Source organism: Physeter macrocephalus, chromosome 16 (genome assembly GCF_002837175.3).
Source record: "Physeter macrocephalus isolate SW-GA chromosome 16, ASM283717v5, whole genome shotgun sequence".
Taxonomy (NCBI): Eukaryota; Metazoa; Chordata; class Mammalia; order Artiodactyla; family Physeteridae; genus Physeter; species Physeter macrocephalus.
In genome coordinates this window covers 5,155,683-5,182,726 of record NC_041229.1, presented here as the reverse complement: position 1 = coordinate 5,182,726, position 27,044 = coordinate 5,155,683, and the positions used below count along the sequence as shown (strand labels likewise).

The window sequence follows — 27,044 nt, the reverse complement described above, 5'->3', positions numbered from 1 at the left end:
TCATCAAAAACTCTAGAAACAATAAATGCTGGAGAGGGTGTGGAGAAAAGGGAACACTCCTGCACTTTTGGTGGGAATGTAAATTGAAACAGCCACTTTGGAGAACAGTATGGAGGTTCCTTAAAAAACTAAAAATAGAACTATCATACAACCCAGCAATCCCACTACTGGGCACATACCCTGAGAAAACTATAATTCAAAAAGAGTCATGTACCACAATGTTCACTGCAGCTGTATTTACAATAGCCAAGAGATGGAAGCAACCTAAGTGTCCATCAACAGATGAATGGATAAAGAAGATGTGGCACATATATACAATGGAATATTACTCAGCCATAAAGAAAAACGAAATTGAGTTATTTGTAGAGAGGTAGATGGACCTAGAGTCTGTCATACAGAGTGAAGTAAGTCAGAAAGAGAAAAACAAATACTGTATGCTAAGACATATATATGGAATCTAAAAAAAAAAAAATGGCTCTGAAGAACCTAGGGGCAAGACAGGAATAAAGACGCAGATGTAGAGAATGGACCTGAGGGCACAGGGACGTGGAAGGGTAAGCTGGGTTGAAGTGAGAGAGTGGCATGGACATATATACACTACCAAATATAAAATAGATAGCTAGTGGGAAGCAGCCGCATAGCACAGGGAGATCAGCTCGGTGCTTTGTGACCACCTAGAGGGGTGGGAGGGACACGCAAGAGGGAGGAGATATGGGGATATATGTGTACGTATAGCTGATTCACTTTTTTATACAGCAGAAACTAACACAACATTGTAAAGCAATTATACTCCAATAAAGATGTTTTAAAAAAAAATAGCAAAGACAGTTTAGTTAAATGTTAAAAACCATGACTTCTCAAAAATATGAGATAACAATGTATGAACTTACAAGAATTAACACGTGAGATATATATATATATACCATCAGGAACCACTGGACCCATTTCTTTTTAGGTTTTGGTCCTTAGCATGGTTAAACTTGCTACAGTCAATAATAGTTAAACCTCCTTAGCTTATTTATAATGGTAGATATTTCATCATTAATTGTTCACAGAGTCTTTTTATTCTGTCCTACAGGTCTTCCAAAGAGAAAATATTTTATTTTATTCTTTAGTAATGAAATAGAACTCATTCTGTCTTGCAATTACATTACGGATTCACTGGACCTTTTCATAAATCTAAGACAGAGTCTCAGTATAATTTTTCCTCTCTCTTGAAACAGAGTTCTTTCAAAATTCTAGGTATTGTTTCATCAGTGTTCATCATGATTCTTAACCCTACCACACTAGAAAAGACTAAAATTTCAAATACTTTTTTTAAAAAAATAAAAATAGGGGAAACACCTAGAAAAGGGCGTTGGCAATCTTTTTCTTAAAGGGTCAGATGGTAAATATTTTAAGTTTATGGACCACACCGTCTCTCCCACAACTCAACTCTGTTACAACACAGAAGCAGCCATGTGTAAATGACTGACTATAGATCCATGTTCAATACAACTTTATTTGCAAAAACAGGCAGCCAGTAAGGTGAATTTGTCAACCACTGACCCACAATGTTGACGCAATAGTGAAATAAATCATCATCTAGTTTTTATGTTGTGTTGTCCAAACTGCTGCATCATCTTTAAAGAAGGTACTTTATGTTGTATACTTGAAACTTATATAATACTGTAAATTAATTATACCTCAAAAAAAAAACCACACACTTTAAAAGCTTGGAGACACCATCTTTGTAGCTGACATTTGCTTTCATTGAATATATTTAAGAATTCCGTATTTTTCATTTTCCATCCGTAACACAAAAGAGGAGGAAACTGACAAAGATTTTTTACAATGATTAGACACATCAAAGGATGGGTGCAAAGAGACAATGTGCAGCACTCTAGACTTTAATAATGCCAGTGACATTGGTCACACACATATGACATCTCAGATTGATGATTATATCAATCTGTTAAAAATTATAAGTGAGTAATATATTTCTAAGGACAAAAAGAAAACACGGTATTTTCCTCCAGTTGGTTACTCAACTGAAAGGAGTTTATCACAGAAAATTTTGCAACAACTTGGATCACCTGTTTTGCTAAAATAATGGGTGGCAACATTCTTTCAGGTTTTATGATGTTTGTGCACCAAAATTCACCTGACATTAAGAGGTCTGCTATGCTTAAATTCATATTAAAATTTCTAACAAAATGTTTTTTAATATTTGTTCTATAAATTATTCATAAATTGACTTAAAATTTAAATATAAAGGAGCTGAAAAGGGTGCACTGGCCCCAGTTGGTAAATGGTGATGACTTTATTTGGCAGATTGAAAATTAAAATATTAACTGTCCTTTGCAAACAAGCTCACTGTGCTAGATAGGCCATCATCCCTAACACACACCCAAGGAGAAAATGAGGAAGCCTGCCAGGCCTATGATCCACATGGGGAGACACACTATGGACCACACACCTCTTCAACCACAACTGACTGGACTGTAGGTAGAAACATGACCCAAATGTAAATTCACTGGCTATCCAAATGGGTCTGACAGGAAGACCTCTGCCTAAAAAGACAAAATGGTAAAAATTAGGCAAATGAACCAAGCAATGGTCCAAGAAGCCTGAGAGGATTCAAGAAAATATTTTTGAACCAACCGTCCAACAATCCTGTAACCATATATGTTTTGTCCAGCAATATTTTCCCATAGTCCAGAAAAGTCCTAAGCATAAAAAGTGGTATCATTAATTCTTTTAAGATTCAGAAAACAGAATTAAAAGGAAAATATAGTACTATTATTCCATTGTGTGGTAAACTAACATTTTCACCTACATATTATTTTTTAATAAAATAAATTTTCTTAAATTTCTACTGAAGGCACCTAGCTTGAGCCATTTTATTGTGTTGCTCTAAATCAAAAATTAAGAAAGTTCTCTTTTAGAAAATATTCATTAAGTAACATTCATTCTTGGAAAACACACAATTTTCCCTATTTATTCATGTTATAATCGTCACTTATTTATGCTTCCAAAATAGAATTTATATCACCTTCACAGAAACAGTGCCATTCATCAATAGAAAATTAAAGAGACAACAGAGGCAATGGAAAATAGCACTTATGGAACATACCATGTTCATAAAAGCACCCACTGTTTACAATTAAATTCCCTATATACTTACCTCCAGCAATAAACTGACTTCCTAAAAGGTTGGAGAGTTTCATTCACCCTTGAATTACAGACAACAGGCACAAAAGATGTGCTCCAAGAAGAAAAAGGGAATTAATAGATTATTAACTATTTTTATCTCCTCACTCCTCCCCATGGCTCAGTTTTACACCTCTTATTTTCACTGTAATGTAACTGATGTGTTCATTACCCCCTCAAGATAGCCCTATCTTCAAAATGCAATTAAAATCTACCTACCATTTAAGTCTATCCCAATAACTTAGCCACATTCTGATATTTTCTTTTTTAAAATCATCCACAGGACTCACCCTATACACAGCAAGATGAAGCATTATATTTTTATTCATATTTTACTGCAAACTGCCTTGTCTCATTCTCTAATCAAAGACTTTTCCATTCATCAGGAAGATAACTTCCTTGATGCAAGAGCCAATGGAGTGATATATGTACATATTCTATTAATACCTGACATCCCCAACCCCCATTACAACACTAAAATTTAGTATCATTCAAGGAAAAGGCTCAAAGAAACTCGGTACTGTACTACCCCAGGAAAGCAAATCAAGACTTTTATCTCTCATTTTTTAATTCTCCTGGCTAATAAATAATATCTATGAAAGTCTAAATTAATAAAATAAAATTATTCATTTTAACAGCTGTTTTTATGGTTAAAATATTTACTCTTACTATTTTGATGTACATTGCTAAATAATCTTCCAGAAAGGAGTATGTGCCTATTTTCTCACAACCTCAAGAACACTAAGTATTACTGATCTTTATCTTTACCTGATAGAATTACTTCATCTTTTTTAACAATAAATAAAGGAGTTGAACAAAATTTCACAATTTTAGTAGACATCTGTATTATTTTGTATAATTTATTCTTATATTCTTTATTTTTATATTTTTCAGAGTAAAGAACACTTTTTAAGTTAAAGCTAGTAATATTTGTGATATAATATATCAAGATACTTAATAATTTTCCATTAAGATTATAAACCTGGAAATTGTAGGCATTACACCTACTGACTTCAAGACTTACTACAAAGCAGGAGTAATTGAAGATAGTGTGGTATTGGAGTAAGGATGAACAAGTTAATGAGATACAAAAGAAAGCCCAGAATTCAAAAGAACAGTACTGTCAATAAATAAGACTGATACAAGTTCCTAAAGTATGCAAAACGGAAAAACCCTGAACCTTCTCAATGATACACAAAAAGTCATTCAAGGTGAAAATTCACTCAATGTGAAAATTAATAAAATAAAAATGAACACAGAAAAATAAATCTTAAGTAAGATACCGTAAAAAGGAAACAAAAATGTACTACGCGTAAGAGGAACAATAAATTCAACGGCATCAAAATTAAAAAGAAGCCATACCCTAGCATGCATAAAAAAACTCCTTATAATAAAAACTAACACCCCAATTTTTTAAATGGCAAAATATATGAATAGATACAACTAAACTAAACATATAACTACCCAATAATCCTGCAACTACACTCCCAAATATAGACCCTCCCCCCGCGAAGTACTCATATGTACAACAAAAGACATGTACATAAATGTTCACGGAAGCTTTATTTATAATCACCAAAAAATGGAAACAACACAAATATGTATGAAGGGAAGAATAAATTATGGTGTATTTATGCAATGGAATGCTGTGCTTGAAAAAAAGGTATTTATTAACACATTAAATGACATGACTAAATCTAGGTGTTATTTACAGTATGTGAAAGAAGAGAGTTAAACTTCAATTAAAAATTAACAGAAAAATGTCAAAAGAAATTTTTATGGAACTTAAGCTGGTTCTACATTTGCCTGGAATAGTTAATGATCACTATTAAAACAATGAGGAATGAGGAAAGGATACAATTCCAAAGAACAGACAAAGAAAACTGTTTTCTAACTTCTTTTAAGATACCAGTTAATACAGACATCTAAACCAACCAAGAGACTTTCAACACCAGCCAGGACTAGACTAAGATCTAGACCTAAACTAAAACAACCAGAAAAGCTGGATAAAATGTGTAAACCAACTGTTTTAAGGACTAAAGTTCAACCATACAGAAAAGACATAAGATGTGATATGATCTTTGAGAGAAACAAATTATGTAAGATGAACTCCATATTCAGCCAAACTGTTGAGATGCAAGCACTCCCAAACCACAGCAAGAAGGACTACAATCCAAACAGAAAGCAGCAGTATTAGTGGGGAGGAGAAACAGGTGTCACGTTTCAAAGCTGCCATATGACTGCCCCTTAAAGGGAAATTCCCAGAAAGGAGAAAACTACTACAAGTGAATGAAAATATTCATATACAAATGAACCTGAAATAATTTGTCATTCCTATTCTCTACATATACAGGAAAAGCCTAAGAAATCTAGCCAAAATGGTATAACCAGGAGAAAACTCACTAACTAGAAACAGACCTAGAAATAACAAAAGTAATGGAAAAAGCAGGAAAAAAATGTAAAAACACTTTGCAAATATATGCTCAATATGCTCAAGGATGGGGAAAAAACAAACATAATGAAGAAAGAAATGAAAACTAAACAGAAAAATCAAAGGGACTACTATTGATGAAAAAATACATCTGTAACTAAAAACACCTAAGAGCATATTAGACATAGCAGAAGAAACGATCAGTAAGCTTAAAGAAATAGCAAGAAAAACTATCCCCCCCAAAAATTTTTTTTTGGTTTTTTAGTTTTTGTGCTTTGTGAAAGAAAAAAGACAGGAAAAAGTCAGTGACATGCGGGACAATATCAAGCCATTTAATGTAAGTGTAACCAAAGGCAAAAAAGGAGAGGAAAATGCCGTCTTCTCCCGAGGCTGGTGGAAGAAGAGGCATAGAAAAAAATTTTGAAAAAACCATGGGTAAAAATTTTCCAAATTTCATGAAAATTATAAACACGTTATCGAGAAAACTCAATAAAAGTGAAGTATGATAAACACTTTAAAAAACAACAAGGCATTTCATAATCAAATGGCTGAAAACCACTGATAAAGAGAAAATCTTAACAGCAGCTGGGGAAAAAGGATACACATTACATTCACAGGAATAAATATGAGAAAGGCAGAACACCTGGATTGAGTTCTTTCAACTCCTTTTTAAAACAACTGTCTATAGAATTTTATATGCAGTGAAATTTATTTCAAAAACAGAATGTGAGGTTTCCAGTCTCTTCTACTGTTTACAATAAAAACTCTACAGGAAATAAAATGAAATAAAATTAAAACATGCAACTACTCTAAAATATTTAATGAGAGCAGGTGAATTGGGGAGCAAAGTTAAAACTTGAATGAAGAATGACTAATGCAGTGGCAGTGTACTTCCTGGTTTTTTCCCCACCTATTACCTCTTGAATTACCCAAAGACAGGCAGAATCAGGATATGAGTAACAGGCACAATGAGAAAAACTCTTCAGGAAGTCCAACTTTCTGGCCAGAGGACTTGAGGTGGAAATGCCCTCAAATGTGGGGAAAGTAACCAAGAGATTTTTTTCCTCTTTCCTCTTCCAACATGGCCCAAGGACAGGCCTGAGAGCAGCACTTCAGCTGCAGCATGGGCACATAAGACCCTAAGTGAAAAACCCATTCTTCTGAAGAGAGAAACAATAAAAGAGGACCCTGTTGTGTAAAGACTGTGGGGGTAATCCTTGGGGTTTTTCCTCTCACGTTTTTTCTCTCTCTACTTAGACCTAACAGCAGCCCCAGTCAGGAAAAACTGCAAGCGCTAAAGCGCCATCTTTCCAGCCAGAGAAACCATGAAAAGCATCATCTGAGAGCAGACAGTGTGTGCAAAATCCCCAATAAAGATAAGAGTACAGCAAATGCTATGGAACTGAACTGATGTTGAAACCACCAGCTAAAGAAGTCCAGAAAGAAATTTCAATCTAAACCCAATCAGGCTGATGCCTGATAAGATAAAAAAGTCAACACTCTCCAGAGGATTTCAATAGGAGTCAGATTCACAGCATAACATTCAAAGAGTCCATGACGCAGTCCAAAATTACTAAACACACCAAAAACCAGTAAAATATGAACAATTCCCAAAGGAAAAGATAATAAAGAAGTGCCAAATATGAGATGAAACAGATGTTGGACTTACCAAAAATTTTAAAGCACATATACTCATACACAATTGCCCCTTGAACAACACGGCAGGCTTAGGGGCACTGATCCTCCCTCCACACAGTCGAAAATCTAAGTATAACTTACGGTCGGCCCTCCATATATGCAGGTCTTCCATATCCCAGATTCCACATCTGCAGATTCAATCAACCATGGATCAAGCAATACTGTAGTATTTGCTACTGACAAAAATCTGCATATAAGTGGGCCCATGCAGTTCCAACCCATGTTGTTCAACAGACAACTGCATTATAAACATGCTGCATCAGATATTGAAATCAACAGAAAAACAGTAACTCCTTAATGAAATATGTAAACTAAAAAGAAAGACCAAATGAAAAACTTTAAATTGAAAAATGTGGTATCTGAAATAAAACATGCTGTTTTGGCTCCACAGCAGAATGGAGATGACAGAAGAAAAGAGTTAGTGAACCTGACAATTTATCCAATCTACAGAGCAGATACTTACAAATTTATCACCAGCCCATAGGCTCCAAAAGAAATGCTAAAGAAAGTTCTTCTTATAAAAGGAAAATGATAACAGAGTACAATTTGAACCTTCTGGTATAAAGGAAGAGCAAGAGAAATGGTAAATAATTGGATAAATGTAATAAATCACTAATCTCCTCTGAAGTTTTTTAAAATATATGTGCCAGTTGAAAGCAAAATTATAACATTGTTTGATGTAATACTTTTAAAAAGTATGACATAAAGGGGGAAGATAAAGGAACCTATGTGGTGGCAAGGTTTCTACATCTTACTTGAAGTATAAAATAATAATTCTAAGGAGAATATAAAAAGTTAGAAAAATGAAACCAACAATAGATTTAAAAGATAAAACACCGTGACCAGGTAGATTATCCTAGGAATACAAGATCAGTTTAATATCTGAAAACAAATCAATGTAGTTCATCACATTAACCAAAAAAGGGAAAAAATAATCAGGTAATCATCTCTGAGGCAGTAAACACATTTGAAAAAATTCCAAATCCTATTCATGAAAAAATAAAAATCAGTAAACTAAAATAGAAAAGAACATCTTTAATGTGATAAAAAGTATCCAGAAAGAAATTAAAGGAAACATCATACTGAATGATGAAATATTTATAGTTCCCTCCTCCAATATCAGGAACAAAATAAGGAGGCATGCAATTACAACATCTATTCAACATCAGTATAGAGTGCCTAGACAGTGCAATATGGAAGGTAAAAGGAATAAAAACTGTGCACATATAAAAGCCAAAAGAATTTACAAACTCTTAGAAATAACAAAAGAATGCATCAATGTCTCTCAGCATAAAATAAATATACAAAAATTAATTACATATCTATATATTAGCAGAAAATAAAATTTTAAAACAACAAGAAATTTTTACCTACAAAAATAATTATAATATTGAGGAAAACATCAAATACCTAGGAAAATACCTATTATATGAAAAACCTCTACACTAAGAACTACAAACGTTTTTCAAAATATAAAAAAATGTAAATTAATAGATATATCACACATCTCATTTGCATAGCTTGGAAGACACAATACTGTCAGGGTGTCAGTTTCCCCCAAAATTATCTACAGATTTACCTGTGTAAACTGGCAAGCTAATTCTAAGGATGTATATGGAAATGCAAAAGACATAGAAGTGCCAAGGCTAAGAAGAGCAAAGCTGGAATACTTACTCTATCAGATAACAAGGTTTGCTATAAAGTTAAAATAACTAAATATGGTATTTCCCCAAGAACAGAAAAGTGGATCAATAGAGCACATTAGAGAATTCAGGCAGCAGCCAATAATATAGCCATCTGATTCAGGACAAAGGCACGACTGCAATTAAGTCAGGAAAAAAAGACAGTCATTTTAATAAATGAAATTTTTTTTTTATTATTTTCTTCTTATAATGGCAAAAGTACAAAGTTCCATATGAATAAGGTTATTCTTTGAAGGACTATCTCTAGTAACTAAAAGGTGGAAACAACCTAGGTGTCCATCAAAGAGGGAATGGTTAAATAAACTGTGTTCCATCCACACAATGGAATAGCCACAGCTATAAAAGTAATGAGGAAGATTTCGATCTATTGCTATGAAGTAACCCTCTGCATATATTGAGTGGGGGAAAAATATATTACATAAGAACAGGCTATCCTCTATCTAAAAAGAAGGTAAATATGAACATTTTGTATAAAAAATATACATTATATATAATTTGTTACATTTAAAAAGTGAGAAACGATAACCAATTAGAATGTTCACATATGAAAAAAATCATAAAATGTTCACATATGAAGAACAAAGAGACAGGGATAGAAGCCAGATTTTTCTGAATGCTTTATTCGGTCATTCAAATTTTAGGGCCATGTAAATGTTTTAAATATTTGTAAAACCTAAGTTAAATTAAAATGGGGGAAGAAGGCAAACTCTTAAAATCAAAACCCAAATAAAACAAATGAACATAATCATTTAAAGCTTAAGCACACAGAGAGGAATTACTTCAAATGACAGTAATGCAAACTAATACATTCCAAATATGATATATCCTAGAGATGAGAGGAAACAAATTGTTTTCAATAATAGTTGCATTATTCCTTTGAAACTATTAAAAGTAGATTAAATCAAACTAGTAATTGTTAAGGTCATTACAAAGGTTTTCAGCATAAGACATAGTTCAAATACAAAGCAAAGACATTAAGTAGAAACCCTTACTCATTTCCTTTGGGGGGCAGGTGGCAGTATTTAAATAAGGCTGGCAGAATGGCAACAGACAAATGTAGAAGGCATACTGAAACTAGATTACAGCCAGGCATATAGCTGAGTCTTCTGTGATAGGCTGGTGGATACAATTTTAAAATGGGAATTCAATATTACTACAATGAGACGAATTTGGAGCTGATTATATACTCAAGTATGTGAAGTTAAGTGTCAATGACATTGCAAGTTACTGTGTGACAGGAAAGAGGCAGCAGATCACAGGGCTGTTTTATTCCCAAATTTATCAAAACTTTTATGAAAGACAAAAACATATGACATATTTATCAATTTTATAGATAGGAGAAAACTTAAAAGCATATTAATACTCTGAGGGACAGAATTCAAGAGATTTTATTTAACAGGTTGCAAAGACAAACTAAAATGATTATGAAGTTCATCAAGAATAAAAATTAAAGCCTTCAATTTATATTCAAAACTCAATTACATAAGTATGGGGGAACACACTTTATTTAACAAGAATTTGTGTAACAAAATCTAAACCCTATAGTTTACCACAAGCTAAACATAAGCCAAAAAAAAAAACCCTCACTGGTAAAAAATGAATGCAGTCTGAAAAAAATGTATCATCTATAACAAGGAAAGTATTTGTTTCTCTATGACCTGAACCAGTTAAACCACATACTGTAGAGTTCATCCATTTCAGGAAAACATAACTTGATGTTGAAAAATTGCAAAAATAGAAACTGGCAATGTTTTATCCTGTCTGCTTCTATGCTCCCTAACCCAGAAAAATATTCTCTCATTCCTACCACTGGTATAGATCTTTAAACAATCCTTCAAATGCCAATTCTCTTGATCCCAAATCCAAATAAAGCTCTAATGCTGAATGGGTAACTGTAAACTGATTTAGCATCAGTGTAACACACTATCCTCTGCTACAGAACCATAGCGCTGGCTGCTTCCACAGTGAGCCCCACACAATGCCTGCCCCTTCCATATTGTCTATGTGTGTGACTATCTTCTCCAAATACTATGAAGTCCATCTTAACAGGTATCAGCAGGATGCTAATGGGTATTACACATTTTCAAATAACGAAAAAAAGAGTATGGGAAGGTATTTAACACATAATCGCAGGGCTGCAAGAAATCTCATTCAGCCATTCCACCGTAGAGAGGAAACTGAGACCAAGAAAGAAGCAACCTGCCATAGTGCATTAGCTGCATGAGTTAAACTGAATTTTTATCACAAAACCTACTACCTCTAATATAGGCATATGGAAGGAAAAAAGTTCAAAGACAGTGGAATTTTTTTAAATGAGAAATTACAACAATGAGAAACAGCTCTATTCCTATCAAAATATGAAAGACTAAAAATTTTTAAGATTGAAAATATATGGCACAAAAGCCCCTAAACATTATTATATGAATTAACAAAACTTCTTGACAAGTAATGTAGGGATACTCACACTCTTTGGTTAAGTAATTCCCCATAATAGTAAAAAGAAAAGGCAAAATTCACCATAAAGATATTCATCAAAGTGAAGAGTATAAAACAAGCTCAGGGGCTTCCCTGATGGCGCAGTGGTTGAGAGTCCGCCTGCCGATGCAGGGGACACGGGTTCGTGCCCCAGTCCGGGAAGATCCCACATGCCACGGAGCGGCTGGGCCCGTGAGCCATGGCCGCTGGGCCTGTGCGTCCAGAGCCTGTGCTCCGCAACGGGAGAGGCCACAACAGTGAGAGGCCCGCGTACCGCTAAAAAAAAAAAAAAAAAACCCACAAGCTCAAGGTCCGTATTATAGGTATTATGTAGTTATTACATTTGTTTATTAAGAGTTTTCATTTAATACCAATTACAACACACTGTATACATATATTTCTTCCAAGCAATAGGTTTTATGGGGTATTAGTGGTTTTAAATTTCTTTGAATATTTGTAATTTTCATCAACTAATGTTATGACATATGTTAAACATATTATAAAGCATAAATAACAAAGAAAAACTATATAACACTGTTAAGCAAAAAAATTCTAAAAGGGCCCCCAACCCCACCCCTGCCAAAATTCCCACCTCCTGGTTATTCAAACATTAACCTAGGTAATGCTGTGAAAAGATTTTGCAGATGTAATTAAAGTCTTACATCAGTTGATCTTAAAGTATGAAATTATCTGTGTGAGCCTAATGTAATCACATGAGCACTTCAAAACCAGAGTTTTCTCCAGCTGGTAGCAAAAGGGAAAGTCAAAGACAATTTACAGAATGAGAAGGACTTGAGGTGCAACTGCTGGCTTTGAAGATTAAGGTAACCAAGTGACAAGGAATTCAGACAGCCTATAGAAGGAGAAACAGTCCTCACGCCACCCCACACCCTGCTGGCAGCCAGCAAGGAAACAGGGACCTCAGACCTAGGAACCAGAAGGAATCACAAGGAACTAGATTCTGTCCACAACTGAATGATGTGGGAAGCAGATTCTTCAGTCTTCAGATGAGAGCCCAACCTAGACAACACCTTGATTTCAACCTTATGAGACCCTGAGCAGAAAACCTAGGTCAGCTTGCCCAGACTTTCTACCGACAGAACTGTAAGATAACACATGGGTATTGTTTTCAGCCCCCAATTTGTCATAATTTCTTACACAGCAATAGAAAACGAATACTAACAATGTGGACATTTAAGACCCTAGAAATTCCTAAGTGACCTCAGGCTTTAAGTGCTCCTTTACTTCTCATGCAATTAAAACTCTCTCTCTTCCCAGGACTGTGATGCAAAGCCTCAGAAGCTCTTGCCTTCCAGAACTCCCAGAACTACACAGAATGCACTGACTTCAGTACTTGCCCAAGACTCTGCTGAAGCATCCCTCACAGGAGGAATATGCTGCCCACACGAAGGCAAGCCCTGGAAGAAAGTGCAAATTCTGCAGGTGGGATAGGTATCTGATGGGAGGTATATAGATGTGACTCAGTGCGAGAGCCATCTCTCCCGTCTCCCTTGTAACCCTGTGCTTCACTGTGCACACTAAAATCTGTTCCATTTCCCATCTGCAGCTCTCAAGACCCTCACTCTTTTCTGCTATGAGGAGGAAAACTTAATTTCTTTCCCTATCCATGGCAATGTTTTGTATTCCCCCTTCACCGGTGTCCCTACACTATGTCCACCAGCCAGTCTTTTCCAGAGATCTCTTCCCTCCAGTAAACCAGCCAACTCCTTCACCTATGACACTTCCCATAATGTAAAATGGGGAATATTCAATTTTCCCTTTGCTGCAGCACCTTAATAACAAGGTAGAAAGCTTATATTAAATGGAGAAAAAAAGGAAACATAGAATTGTATACGGTTTACAACTGTCAAATCATATTCCCAGACATGATGAGAAAGCGAAATATATCAACAAAGCAATATTCTTTGAAACTAACAACTCGGGGAAATTTATATAAGAAAATCATGGTTATATGGATGTTAAATTAAAAACTCTTTGATTATAAGAAATCATGAAGGAGCTGCAATGAACATTGTGGTACATGACTCTTTTTGAATTATGATTTTCTCAGGGAATATGCCCAGTAGTGGGATTGCTGGGTCGTATGGTAGTTTTCCTTTTTTTCTCCAATGGATTCTTTTATAACTGTTTTTTTTTTCCTTATTTAGATCTGTTCAGGTTATCTTCTTTTGGAATTATTTTTGGTCATCCCATTTTTTTTTTATCTGCAATCAGAGTGTGCTTCTGCTTCCATGGTGTAATTTTAGTCTTTGCCTTGGCCCAATGCCCAGCTCAAATCTTTGTATATAAGCCAATTGGGAGAAATATGAGGAAACCAATAGTGTGGGATTGCTGGGTCGTATGGTAGTTTTACTTTTAATTTTTTAAGGAACCTCCATACTGTTCTCCGTAGTGGCTGTATCAATTTACATTCCCACCAACAGTGCAACAGGGTTCCCTTTTCTCCACACCCTCTCCAGCATTTATTGTTTGTAGATTTTTTGATGATGGCCATTCTGACTGGTGTGAGGTGACGGTAGTTTGTTTTTTTTGTTTTTTTTTTGCGGTACGCGGGCCTCTCACTGTTGTGGCCTCTCCCTTTGCGGAGCACAGGCTCCGGACGCGCAGGCTCAGCGGCCATGGCCCACGGGCCCAGCTGCTCCGCGGCATGTGGGATCCTCCCAGACCGGGGCACGAACCCGCGTCCCCTGCATCGGCAGGCGGACTCTCAACCACTGCGCCACCAGGGAAGCCCGTGACGGTGGTTTTGATTTGCATTTCTCTAATGATTAGTGATGTTGAGCATCCTTTCATGTGTTTGTTGGCAATCTGTATATCTTCTTTGGAGAAATGTCTATTTAGGTCTTCTGCCCATGTTTGGATAGGGTTGTTTGTTTTGTTGATATTGAGCTGCATGAGCTGCTTGTAAATTTTGGAGATTAATCCTTTGTCAGTTGCTTCATTTGCAAATATTTCCTCCCAATCTGAGAATTGTCTTTTCATCTTGTTTATGGTTTCCTTTGCTGTGCAAAAGCTTTTACGCTTCATTAGGTCCCATTTGTTTATTTTTGCTTTTATTTTCATTTCTCTAGGAGGTGGGTCAAAAAGGATCTTGCTGTGGTTTATGTCACAGAATGTTCTGCCTATGTTTTCCTCTAAGTACTGGGCATATACCCTGAGAAAACCGTAATTCAAAAAGACTCATGTACCACAATGTTCAAGGGACAAGACAGGAATAAAGACACAGACCTACTAGAGAATGGACTTGAGGATACAGGGAGGGGAAAGGGTAAGCTGGGACAAAGTGAGAGAGTGGCATGGACATATATACACTACCAAACGTAAAATAGACAGCTAGTGGGAAGCAGCCACATAACACAGGGAGATCAGCTCGGTGCTTTGTGACCACCTAGAGGGGTGGGATAGGGAGGGTAGGAGGGAGGGAGCTGCAAGAGGGAAGAGATATGGGGATATATGTATATGTATAACTGATTCACTTTCTTATAAAGCAGAAACTAAACATTGTAAAGCAATTATACTCCAATAAAGATGTTTAAAAAAAAAAAAAGAAATCATGAAGGAAATATACCAAAATAATCTCACCACTATGGGAAATCAGATTACTGGTCTCTTTATTTTTTTAAAACCAATCTTCTGCATTTTCTATGTAAGCATGCTAAACATTATCAGTGTCTATGAATTATAATTAAAATCTAGCCATCAGTCAAAAATAAACGGTTAAACATCACACAGTAATAAAAGAGCTGATATTCATTTAAGGAGCATTTGCAATATCTTTCTTTTCTTTTATTCAAATTGCAAATGTTTTCCTAGCTTGATGGGTAAAAGAAACCAGTCTCAGCACCACATATGATGGACACCTATCAATCCAAGGAACAACAAACAAAATACACACCTCCTCCAAAATTACCTCTTCCTCAAACTTATTCCGAAAGAAATAATTCAGCTGCTCTATCAATCCTCATTCTTCTTTCGAAAGCAGGCATTAGACAAGAAATACAAATGTTGGCAAGGACGTGGAGAAAAGGGTACCCTCATGCACTGTTGGTGGGAATGTAAACTGGTGCAGTCACTGTGGAAAACAGTATGACGGGTACTCAAAAAACTAAAAATAGAACTACCATATGATCCAGGAATCCCACTTCTGGGTGTTTATTTGAAGAAAACAAAAAGACTAACTCAAAAGATATATGTACCCCTATGTTCACTGCAGGACTATATAAAAGTGATCTAAGTGTCCATCAATAGATGAATAAAGAACACATGAACACACACACACACACACACACACACACACACACACACACACAGGAATATTACTCACCCATAAACAAGAATGAAATCTTGCCATTTGCAACAACATGAATGGACCTTGAGGCTATTTTGCTAAGTGAAAAAAGTCAGACAGACAAAGACAAATACTGTATGATTCCACTTATATGTGGAATCAAAAAAAAAAAAACAAATGAACAAACAGAACAGAACAGAAATAGACTCACAGATAGAACAAACTGGTAGTCATCAGAGGAGAGGAGGGTAGTGGGATGAGTGAAATAATGAAGTGGATTAAGAGGTACAAACTTCCAGCTATAAAATAAATAAGTCACAAGGATGTATGTATAGCATGGTTGACTACAGTTAATGACTTTGTATGGTGACAGATGGTAACTAGATTTATCCTGGTGTTCATTTTATAATGTATAAAGATACCAAATCACTGTGTCGTATACCTGAAACTAACATAATATTGTAAGTCAATTACACTTCAATTTAAAAAAAAGAAATAGGAAATAGAGAGGGAAAAAGTCCAAATACAAAGAGTATTTTTTAAAAGTCTAAGAAAAGTGTACCAATGGTCTCACTTTTGTTTTAAAAAAAGAAAGGAAAGAGAGAGGGGAAAAAAGAAAAAAAGAGAAGAAAGAGGAAAAAAGAATTCATATTAGTACCTGAGAAATGATATAAAAATGTAGGAAAACTCAGGGCATTTTTCAAGGAGAAACAAATGGTTCAATTTGTCCAGAGAATAACAATTTCATTCATTCAAAAAATATTTATTGAGAATTTACTATGCCAGGCATGGGTGCTAAAACAGTAAACAATAGTGATGAAGTCCTCATACTCAAGGAGCTTACACTCTAATGGAAAAGAAAGACAATAATCATACAAATATTCAGGATTTGCAAGTACTACGGAGAAAATTAAAACAGAGTAAGAAAGAAAGAGAGAGGAGGATAGGGTTATTACTTCACCTAAGGTGGCAAGCAAAGGCAGCACTGAAGTGTAACAACTGAAGAGAGGTCTGAAGGCAGAGTGAGAGCAATCTTTGCAGATTGTGTAGGAAGAGGACTTTCCAGGAGCAGAGAACACAAATATAAGGCCCCAAAGTAGGGGAATGTTTGGCTTATTTGAGAAAAAGTAAGGAGGCCACTGTGACTGGATCAAAAATGATCAAGCTTTTGTTTTTAAGAAAAATGAAATGAAACCATTGATAACAAATGCAAGGTTTTGAACCTGGGGGACTGGAATAAAGTTAGCGTTATTAACATAGACTGTAATGTTAAAAAGAAACAACTCATTTCAGGGAAAGACAGGATTTAGTGAAAATGTGTAGCCCATGGTTTCTACAGGACCTTCATGTAGGGAATGAATTCTTACAGGACTAGAGCTATGGACATGGCAGTCATCTGTACAGAGATGACGGTGAAATCTACAGGAACAGTAAAGAACTAGCAAGAAACAAACATAGAGACAAAGCACAGACCCCTGTGAATGCCTACATTTAGCAGATAGGAAGAAGAGAGACAGGAAAAGACCAAACCTTCAGGAGTGAGTGGGTGTGACTGTGATTTGCGAGTGTGAATTTCTGTGTGAGTGTGAGTGTGTGTGTGTGTGCGCGCGCGCACGCGAGAGAGAGAGAGCGAGAGAGAGAGAGAGCGAGAGAGAGAGAGAGAGAGAGAGAGAGAGAGAGAGAGAGAGAGAGAGAGAGAGAGAGAGGGAGCGCGCGCACCCTCCAGCACCCGCTTGTTGCTAGATAGGGAGAGAAGGCAGAGGAGGGGGACAGCATGTGCCTGAGCACACACAGTGTTGACAACACTGAGCATTAACTTTCTGTCTTCCTTTTTAAATTTTTCGGTATTTTGGAAGTTCAAAATTTGTAACTGGTTTTAATTTTCCTGACTCTGGTTATTAGCATATGTGTGAGCATTTTCAGCCAGGACCATTGACTTTATTTTATCAATAATAACTTCATTTGCTACAACATGACCTGCTGTAGCGCTGAGCCTTGAACACATTTATTTTAATGGTAGAAAAGGCAACTGAAACTGTTCCTAACAGAAAAATTCAAGAATTAACAGGCTCCATTTTGAGAATTTTGCAGTGATCAATACTAAAAATAAAGTGAATGGAAAAACACTAAGAAGTATGACAATTAAGGTGATTTTAGTTAAAATATTCAAAACTGGTGAAAGATTCTCTCTCTCTCTCTTTTCAGGTGTTTAATCTTATTTTTTTAAGATCCTAGTATTTATTTCCTAAATGATTTCATTGTTAAATAACTGCAAATAAATATTTCAATTTAGTAATTTAGAAAAATTCTATAGCTTTTTATTAGATTTCTTTAAAAACTTAGTTTTAGCTACACATTTATGAAGAGTAATAAATAAATCATAAGCCATAAATTACAAAAGGATAGAGCCCTATTTTAGGGTTTACTGTTGTTGCTGTTTTGACTTAAAAATGACTATGTAGTACAGACCAATTACCAGTAAGGAGATTAAATGAGTAATTTAAAAGCTCCCAATCAACAGAACCAGGTGGTTTATTAACCAGTGAATTCTACCAAAGACTGAAAGAAGGATTAATACCAATTCTTGTCAAACTCTTCCAAAAAATAAAAGAGGAAACTCTTCCAAACTCATTTTAAAAGTCCAGAATTACACTGATACCAAAGCCAGGCAAGGATGCAACAAGAAAAGAAAATTACAGGCCAATATCCCTAGCAAACATTGGTACAAAAATCCTCAAAAAAATACTAGCAAACCAAATTCAACAAAACATCAAAAGGATCATACACCCATGATCAAGTGGGATTTCATCCAGGGATACAAATCTGGTTCAACATCTGCAAATCGATCAATGTGATACACCACATTAACAAAATGAAGGATAAAAATCATATGATCATCTCAACAGATGCAGAAAAAGCATTTGACAAAATTCAACATCCATTTATGATAAAAACTCTCAACAAACCAGGTACAGAGGGACTGTACCTCAACAAAATAAAGGCTATATCTGATACAGCCACAGATAATATCATACTCAACAATGAAGAGGTGGAAGCTTTTCCCCTAAGACCAGGAGCAAGACAAGGATGCCCACTCTTGCCACATCTATTTAACACACTATTGGAAGTCCTAGCCAGAGCAATTAGGCAAGAAAATGAAATAAAAGGTATCCAGATTGGAAAGTGATAGTGTTACTATCACTTTTTACAGATGACATGATATTATATAAAGAAAACCCTAAGAACTCCACCAAGAAGATAACTGTTAGAACTAATAAATTTGGTAAAGCTTCAGAATACAAAATCATTATACAAAAATTAGTTCCATTTCTGTAAACAAATAGTGAACTATCAGAAAGCGAAATTAAGAAAAGAATCTCATTTACAATTGAGATTCAACAAATTTTATAAAAAGAATAAAATACCCAGAAATTGACTTAACAAAGGAAGTGAAAGACCGAACACTGAAAATTATAAGACACTGATGAAAGAAAGTAAAAAAGATACAAACAAATGGAAAGATGTTCCATACCCATAGATCGGAAGAATTAATACTGTTAAAATGCCCATTTTACCCAAAGCAATCTGCAGATTCAATGCAATCGCTACCAACATTCCAATGGCATTTTTCACAGAAACTAAACAATCCTAAAATTTATATGGAACCATAAAAGACATGGAATAGTCAGTGACCTTGAGAAAGAAGGACAAAGCTGGAAGCATAATGCTTCCTGATTTCAAACTATATTACAAAGCTATAGTAGTCCAAATAGTATGATACTGGCATAAAAACAGACACATAGATGAATGGAAACAGACAGCCCAGAAATCAGTCCACTTCTATACTGTCAATAAATTTATGACAAAGAAGCCAAGAATATACAACGGGAAAAGGACAGTCTCTTCATAAATGGTGTTGGGAAAACTGGACAGCCACATGCAAAAGAACAAAACTGAACCACTATCTTATGCCACACACAAAAACTAACTCAAAAAGGATTAAAGACTTGAACATAATACGTGAAGTCATTAAACTCCTAGGAAAAAACATAGGTACTTAAGCTCCTTGACATCAGTCCTGGAGATGACTTTTTGCATTGACAACAAAAGCAAAAGCAATAAAAGCAAAAAATAGACAGGTGAGACTACATCAAACTGAAAAGTTCTACACAGCAAAGGAAACCATCAACCAAATGAAAAGGTAACCTTTCATCGGAAGAAAGGGAAAGAAAATGGGAGAAAATTTTTGCAAATCATATATCTAGTAAGGGATTAATATTCGAAATATAAAAGAACTCACACAACTCAATAGCAAAAAAAAAAAAAAATCCAATTAAAAAAATGAGCAGAGGCTCTGAATAGACATTTTTCCAGAGAAGACATACAAATGGCTAACATGTACATGAAAGGGTGCTCAACATCACTAATCATCAGAGAAATGCAAAACAATGGGTTATCACTTCATACCTGTTAGAATAGCTATTATCAAAAAGATAAAAAATAAGTAACAGCAAGGATGTGGAGAAAAGAGAAACAGTACCCTTGTGAACTGGTAGTGTAAATATAAATGGTGCAGCCACTTCAGAAAACATTACGGAGGTTCCTCAAAAAAATGAAAACCAGAACTACCATATGATCCAGCAATTCCATTTCTGGGTATTTATCTGAAGAAAATGAACACACTAATTCAAAAAGATATCTTGCACCCCTTTGTTAATTGCAGCATTATTGACATGGGCCAAAAAATGAAAGCAACCTAAGTATTCATTGATTGATGAATGGATAAAGAAAATGTGGTATATATACACAAAGGAATATTATTCAGCCATAAAAGAAAGAAATCTTGCCATTTGTTACAATATAAATGGACCTTGAGGGCATTATGCTAAGTGAAATAAGTGAAAAACAGAAAGACTAATACCATATGATCTCACTTATATGTGGAAGCTTTAAAAATATATAATTAATTAGTTAATTAGTTAAATTGAACTCAAAGATACAGAGAACAGCCTGGTGGTTGCCAAAGGTGGGTGAGTGAAATGGGTTCAGGTGGTCAAAAAGTGCAAACTTCCAGCTATAAAATAAGTAAGTCCTGGGACATAAAGTACAACATGGTTACTACAGTAAATATACAATATTTACAGAGTTGATATTTGTAAGTTGCTAAGTGAGTAAATCTTAGAAGTTCTCATCACAAGAAAAAAAAATCTGCAGCTATGTGTGGTAATGGATGTTACCTAGACTTATTGTGGTGAACATTTCACAATATACACATATACCAAAACATTATATTGTACATCTGAAACTAATATAATGTTACATATCAATTATATCTCAATTTAAAAATGACTATTTACAAACTTTTAAAAATTCTTAACAATTCAGAAATTTCTGCCATTCTTTTAGATATTAAAAAACTAATATTCTGGCCACACCACACAAATCAATAAACGTTCAACACTTAAGCCCTTTTATTTTGAAAACTATTTCAAAATTAAATAAACAGAATTGCTTTGGAAAAACATTTTATAAGGGTTTCTCTTAATAAAATTCATTCTCAACATACTTCACACATATTATTATTGAAAGAGAAAAAAGTCCCAAACTTTCTTTACTCTTACTTCCTCATTTAAATCAGTATAATTTTCTAGAGAAAGTGTAGTAAAACAGCAGCTCTAATCTCATTTATATCCTTTTCGTCATTCACTGTACACTTTTTGCAACCTTGCAATGTACTATTTATTGAGTGTAATGATTTTTTCAAAAAATAGAATCACAGCATTTGTCTTCAAGAAGTTTACACATAGGGCTTCCCTGGTGGCTCAGTGGCTAAGAATCTGCCTGCCAATGCAGGGGACATGGGTTCACGCCCTGGTCCGGGAAGATCCCACATGCCGTGGAGCAGCTAAGCCTGTGCGCCACAACTACTGAGCCTGCACTCTAGAGCCTGTGAGCCACAACTACTGAGCCCGTGAGCCACAACTACGGAGTCCACGTGCCACAACTACTGAAGCCCACGTGCCTAGAGCTCATGCTCTACAACAAGAGAAGCCACTGCAATGAGGAACCCACACACCGCACCGAAGAGCAGTCCCTGCTCGCCACAACTAGAGAAAAGCCTGCGTGCAGCAACAACGACCCAACACAGCCAAAAATAAAATAAATTAAATTAATTAATTTTTTAAAAAGTTTACAAATAAAGAAATTAGAGTACCAATATAATAATAAAAGATGCTAAGAACACATGATACAAATGGTAATTTCCATAGACAAATCAAGTGAACTCCAGAAAACAGAATTTAGTAACTTTCTATGTTACACATCATATGACATTTTAATACAGAGTAAACAAACCACCACATAACAAATACCACCTTTCTTCCCATTGATAAATTCAATGTAGACTTATTGCAGGTTATCAAAATACATGGGAAAACTGTGAAAGATTTCTAAATAAGCAAAAGAATTTACTGAATATCCTTTCAGTGGCATGCTGGCACCTCCAGGGATTACTTGATTCAATAGGGGTATGGGGCATGTTTGTCATTGATGAGACTATTTCACATCTCCTCAGCGTAAAAATTTGCAATGTAATGTTATGCTAAAAGGAAAATCAAGAGAAGAAACAGAATTCCATAAACACCTTCTAAGCAACGAATATGCTCAATTAAAATCATATGCTCATAAATTGATATATTTGCCAGTACCTGAGGGAAAAGTCATTTTCAAAAATGAAATATGTAAAATCTCATTACAAACCTGCATTGACAAATGAACATTTGCATCCAATTTTGATAAGAATCACTAACTTTTAACTCCAATTAAGTAAAATGTTATTCTCCGCAAAACAAATTCCATTGTTCTCATTAACAGATCTGAATTACAAAAAGTTATAAAAGTTATAATAGATTAAATGACTATCTCAAACTTTTGTGGAAAAACTACACTGCATAGGATTTTCCCACCTAACTCCCAACGAACAAGAATTGCTTTTCCAGTATTTCAGTGAACATAAACTCCATTCTTCAGGCTGATCAGCCAAAGAACTTGAACTCATCCTTGACATCTCTATCTTACTCTCTCTGTCCCATTCATGAATAAAAATACTTGGCTTTATCTGTAAAACTACATCCAGAATCAAACCATTTTCCCCATCTACCATCCTGGTTCAAGCTACCATCACTGTCCATCTAATATAATAACCTTCTAACTGGTCTCCTTATTTCCTCCTTTTGCCTCCCTCTTTAGCCTATTCACAGAGACCAGAGACTTCCTTTAAAATTTTAAGCCAGATCATGTCACTCCTTGGCTAAAAATCCTCCAATGGTTTCCCAGCTCACTCAGCATAAAAAACCAAAGTCCTTATAATGGAGTACAACAAACCACTTCTCTGACCTCATCTCCTCTACTTTTCCCAGCTCAGTTTCAGCCACATGTCCTACTTGTGTTTTTTCCAACTTGCTTTTTATTTCTATGTTACAGCCTTTAACTTGTTCTTCCACTGCCTAAAATGATCTGCTCCCAGATAAACACACTCCCTCACATCCCTCTGGTGTCTGCTCAAATCTCAACTTCTCCCAGAGGCCATCTGTGCCCATCCTCTATAACTAGCAACTATTATTTCACACTCTCTCCTCCCCATTCTGTAACCCCACCACTCTGCATTAATTTTCTACAATGGCACATACAACCACATGACATATTATATATTTAATTATTTGCTTCTCCTCCTACCTCATTAAAATATAAGCTACAAAGGCAGGAAATGTGTGTGTTTTATTCACAGCTCTGCCCAGAGAGTCTAAAACAGTGCCTTGAATAGATAATTCGCTCAACAGATATTTCCTGAACAAATGAGCAAAGCAACAAATGACAAAAAAATTTTTTATGTGAGTAATTCTTCCTCAGTTCCTTTTCTTTATGTAAGTAAAATATACATACATACATATGCATAAAACTGATTTACCATTGCACTAAGTGTTTCTTCCCAGTCAGGCCGCTCTCGAGGGTGAACGTTTCTGTGTAGTTCTGGAACAAAATCATCCTCTTCAGAATGTACCGAGGACTTCATCTTCCTGGAGATCAAAACATGAAAGACTGTGATAAGAGTTCCTGTTTCTAGGAAAGCTTTCCAATGACCACAATTCAAAGAACAGATAATCATACCAGATCTGAAGTTCAGTCAAAAGAGCTTTAGTGGCTAGTATTGGCTCTCCATTTCTGCTCTGCTTTCAGAGCTCTTTCCTGATGTACCAACACCTGCTTATATTCCAGGAGATAAAACTAAGGTTTATAACTAGTTATCCTTTATTGTCTATGGTAATTATTATATAAGGACTGATTTTATCTGTTCAACACAGTTGGAACCTTGAAAAGATTTGTAACAGCCATCAATATTTATAGAACTCTGCTAAGCATTAGTGAACATGCAAAATGAGAAAAGAGATATGGCACTCTGGTTCCAATTTATGGAACATAGTGTATTGAACTAGCATTCTCAAGAAGAACAACTATGAATGCTGAAAAAAACATATAAAACTACTGTCTGAAGGCACAGGAAAGCAAGTTTTACAGGTAGGATTTCTGGGGCTATATCCTTGGAGAGCAGGGGAGCCCATGAAGCAAATTCCACATTTAATCATTCTTTGGTATAAGAGATTTTCTAGACCAATGATGGGAAATAGAGCCCAAGCACACTGCTGTACCTTAACTGGGCTGAGGAGGCAGAGCCTGGAGACTGGGGTTGCCAAAGCAGAGGAGGCTCCAGAGTGAAAAATGCCCCCCAAAAGACCTATATAGAAGGAGCCTAAAAATCTACATGAAAATTCCCCTCAAATTGTTAACTGATTCCTAAGCTTACATAAGTATATAGGACAAGATGCCAAGAAACCTATCAAAAAACAGCTGATGGGCAACAAAAAGCCAAGCAGATATTTCAACAGCCCAGCCATGCTGAGGAGATGGAGATTGGCAGGGAAGCACTGCCAAGATAGAGGAGTACTGAAAAGAAAAACGCTGGGCTCTCAACTGAGACTCCAGAAAAGTCATGCCTTGGGAGTAAGGTCAAAATAGCAATAAACAAGCTCTAACAGAGCTTAAAATCAAGGCTTGACATGATCAGAACTGCCAGAAGAAAAATTAACTGTCCTCAGAGGAAAATAACATCCTATAGACCCTCTGCAAATTTCTCATCCACCTTGTGTGGCATCCAATAAACATGACAAGGAATGCCCCCAAAATTAATAATAATAATAAAAAACAGGAACAAATGAATAAACATTGGGAATAAATTGTCAAAACAGAAAAAGACTCACATTTCATTCAGATTTTAGAATTATCAGAAAAGGACTTTAAAATTGCTATCATGGATTTCTGGCTTCTGTTTACAATGCAGAAAGCTGTAAAGAGCATCGCTCCCAGCCTAACAAGAGGAAAAAGGAGATAATCTATGAAATCATGACTTCTTTTGGATCCATCAGAAAACTGAGGTCTCCGGGCAACCAACTAGCCTAAACTCTAACGTAAAACAGGAATCTCCAAGATGAGATGAATTACAAACAATTATTTGCCTAGGACAAAGCAGAGGGAGAGGAGTAATATACAACTTTACAAGAAAAATTCAGCTACATTTTTATCATTGCTAAAAACATTTATCATTACTGTTCAATAAAATGAAAGAAACAGATGAAAACATGAAGAATTTCAACAGAAAATTGGAATCTATGAAAAACAACAAAATGTTCATCATAAAACTGAAAAATACCGTATCTGAAATTAAGAACTCACTGGATCAGTTTAACAGAACAATGAACATGACTAAAGAGAGGATTAGTGAACTGGAAGACAGTTCAGTATAAAATATCCACATGGAAGCACATTAAGAAAAGTGACAGAAATACACAAAACAGCATAAAATACACAAAAAAGGCCTCAAATATGTCTAAATTCACAACTCAGAGATAAGACACATGAATTTAAAAAAGAAACAAAAGCAATGTTTTAAAAATCAAGGCTGAAAAATTTTCAAAACTGATAACAGTCATCAAACTACAGATCAAATGAATCTTACAAATCTCAAGCAGGATTTTAAAAAATAAACACCTAGATTACACTCAAACTGCTAAAAAAAAAAAAAAAAAATTACTAAGAGAAATTCTTAAAAGCAGCCAGAAAATAAAAGACAAATTGACTTCAAAGGAGCAATGATAACAATGTGAGGACATTTCAATGGAAATGAGAAGATAATAGGGTAAATCTTCAGCATAGTAAAAGGGAAAATATTGCCAACATAGAACCCTCTGCCTCACAAAACTATCAACTAATAAATCAGGTAAAATAACTTATTTTCAAACAAAAGCTGAAAGAATTTATTATCAGAAGACTTTCAATAAAAGAAATAGAGTTCTTCTGACCAAAAGAAACTGATCCAGATCTACAGAAATGCATGGTGAGCACAAAAAGTGGGGAAACGTAAGTAAATATTGATGTAAAAGCGAATGTAAACACAAAAATAATGTCCTACGAGGTTTATAATAGACATAAAAATGCACAAACGATAGGAGGGGTACATGAGGCCAAACAGTTTAGGAATCCTCTATTGGTTGGGAAGTGAAATAAATCCTATTTTAGAGAAGAATGCAACATTCCAAAAATATATGTTACAATCCCTATGGTAACCACTAAAAGAATAATAAATATTCAACTAAAAAGCTAATAGAGGAGAAAATTCTGAAAAATAAAACATACTTGATTAATCCCAAAGAAAGCAGTAAAGGAAGAATAAAGGAACAAAGAATAAACAAGGCAAATAAATATCAAGATGGTAAACTTCAGTCCAAAAAAATTATTAATAATTTTTAAGACGACTGGACTAGTTAGCAAGCATGTGTAGAAACTGTAACCCTCATTCATTACTGGTAGGAATTTAAACGGTACAGTCACTATAGAAAACAGTTTGGCAGTTTCTCAAGATGTTAAACATAGAAAAACTGTATAAGCCATCAATTCCACTCCTAGGTATTTAACCAAGAGAAATAAAAGCATATGTCCACCAAGAACTATTACATGAATATGCATACTAATAGTATTCATAATAGCCAAAAAGTAGAAACATGCATCAACTGAAAAATGAACCAAAAAATTTACCAGATTCAGGGCTTCCCTGGTGGCGTAGTGGTTGAGAGTCCGTCTGCCGATGCAGGGGACACAGGTTCGTGCCCTGGTCCGGGAAGATCCC

General features: G+C 35.3%; 1 protein-coding gene across 2 annotated transcripts in view; it reads right to left on the bottom strand.

Moving 5' to 3' along the window:
• Nucleotides 1–27,044, bottom strand: part of ARHGAP32 (Rho GTPase activating protein 32) — a 196,880-nt gene that overhangs the window by 143,188 nt on the left and 26,648 nt on the right. For both annotated transcript variants that reach the window (XM_024131194.3, XM_024131195.2), the window contains exon 2: nt 23,775–23,883. In XM_024131194.3, the coding sequence (XP_023986962.1) occupies nt 23,775–23,883 (109 nt within the window). The remainder of the gene's footprint in view (nt 1–23,774; nt 23,884–27,044) is intronic.